Below are 2,133 nucleotides of genomic sequence, written 5' to 3'. Positions count from 1 at the left end.
TTGGACTGAAAGAAACAGGCTGATCATTTTGCCAATTTGGCAGCTATCTTGAACAATTTTAGAGGTGTGTACACAGTCCTTAAAATCCTAAAATTCTAAGTATAAAAGAGTTTTCCATTGTAGAACTACAGTACTAAGGATATTGTTATTGACATGAAATGCATCCCCTAAATGGAATTCCTGGATCTGTCCATTATGTAACAAGGCATTTCAATTTCCATGTAAAAAACATGCAGAAGAGATGATTGCTTACATAATTCATTACTATTTGGTATTGAGAATGCACCAATATACAAAATGAAAAAATTATTTGCTTGAGTTGGAAAGCAAAAAGAAAAAACTCAGATGGTTTTTTGTTGCAAATTTTTATTGTGTAATAATAATAATAAATAAATAAATTACTAAAAGTAGAAAATATCTAATCTCTAATTACTCTCGCTCTGCTAAATTCGTATTTACTTTGACTATGTTTATAGTATTGCATATTAAAAATTATTTTTTAAAATACCAAATAGAAAGCAAAATTTAATAGATATAACTAGTAATTTAATAGGTAACTAGTAAATGTAATACTGAAAATTCTACTTTATTAACTTTTTAATATTGTGAAAAGATAATTGGTTTTCTTTTAATTGGAAATTTCTTGAAAATTTTTCAATAAATTTCAAATATCCAGTATCAAGTGAATGCTGACTACCATATCCTCTGCAACTAGTTTATTCAGCATAATACATATGCATTTCGAATTGTTGAGAAAATTTCAACTTCTTTTCTCAGTTACAATTAAAAAGCGATATTAAAAAAAAGTAAAACAATCAATGGAGTAGTAAAGACATTTTGGCAGAATTAAATACTGCAATAGTAACAGCATATAAATTGAAATTCTTTAAGTGATTTTTGATGTTTAAAACATATCTTTATCCTTAATTAAAACATGGTGAGAGGGGATTTGTAATTTCGTAATTATTGGCATATATGATTCAAAATATTTAATATTTGTATTAGCCTGGCCTTTAGGCTAAATTCGATGGCCAGTTTCTGGTTTACGTATATCGAATTTTAATATTTTGTTTGCATCACCATTGTCAAATTGTACATTGTTCTTTTCGTAATGTAAATCTAAACTCAGTTTACTGGAATTTCTTGGAGTGATTTCAATACGTATTTTGTAAGGAGATTTTCCTCTGTAAGCTGCAATGCCTTTGATATCAATGGAATTTTCATTCATTTTAAACAAACCGTTGAGTTCCATTGGATATTGTAACCAAGATGCAGATAAAACAGAACTAAACTCGTGGTGAAAGCTATTTGCATGATTTTTTACTATATACACATATTCGAAAATATATCCTTCATCTTTCGCCCATTGAAGATTTGATATTCCATGAAAACTTTGAGGTGATATTTCAGTTACTTCCTCAAAATATTTTATGGTTCTACCAGGATATTGAAAGATAAAATCGAATATCATGGTCAACGGGTTTTCTTTAACTAAATAACATTTTAAATTGGATTTAATATAGGCGTGTTTATACTGTGTCATTTCAGCATTAACTGTAGTGTTTAACTGTTTTCTATCATGATTTACAGAAAATTTAATTTCATAATCAAGTTTGTGTTCTGGAGCATTAATTGATAAATAATTTTCTGATAGGAAATTTTGATCATTGTTCCTCTCAACTTTACTGATTTGAAGGAGGTTAAGAATTCTTCGTGAATTTGAACTATCTTTAATTATTAACTCGTTTTCTAGATGTTCTTTCGGTTTATATTGGAAGTCCCAGTCCAATTGAACATTATATTTTGGTATTTGAGAAGAATAAATTTCGGCTGAGGTTACAGTTTTGGTGAAATATTGAGTACTTAGATTTTGAAATATGTAGTTTAGTTTAAAAGTTTGTCGTCGATATCCTGTTTTTTGATAATGTATTGATATATCGGATAATATTTTCCCGCTTTTAAGTGCTATCCCCGAAAATTGAGATTCAAAAAATGGAAACTTCACATTCAAATCTATACTCAATTTCCATGTTGACTGCTTAATAAACGTAATATTCCCTTCTTTAATAATTGTACCTGTTAAGAAAAAAATTATAAAATATTAAATATAAAAATATTTAATATATAAATTTT

The 2,133-nt window shown here is 27.4% G+C and overlaps 1 protein-coding gene across 1 annotated transcript in view; it reads right to left on the bottom strand.

The window, feature by feature from the left end:
* Positions 1 to 559: 559 nt before the first annotated feature.
* LOC111613929 (vitellogenin-like) overlaps positions 560 to 2,133 on the bottom strand; it is a 14,123-nt gene continuing 12,549 nt past the window's right edge. Inside the window, exon 18 of the mRNA XM_023355276.1 lies at positions 560 to 2,076. Coding sequence (XP_023211044.1) covers positions 1,019 to 2,076 — 1,058 coding nt within the window. The 3' untranslated portion in view covers positions 560 to 1,018. The remainder of the gene's footprint in view (positions 2,077 to 2,133) is intronic.

Source organism: Centruroides sculpturatus, unplaced genomic scaffold (genome assembly GCF_000671375.1).
Source record: "Centruroides sculpturatus isolate CEXI.00-Female unplaced genomic scaffold, Cexi_2.0 scaffold1919, whole genome shotgun sequence".
NCBI classification, from domain to species: Eukaryota; Metazoa; Arthropoda; class Arachnida; order Scorpiones; family Buthidae; genus Centruroides; species Centruroides sculpturatus.
The sequence above is the reverse complement of the archived record's forward strand: the minus strand, read 5'-3'. Positions and strand labels throughout refer to the sequence as shown.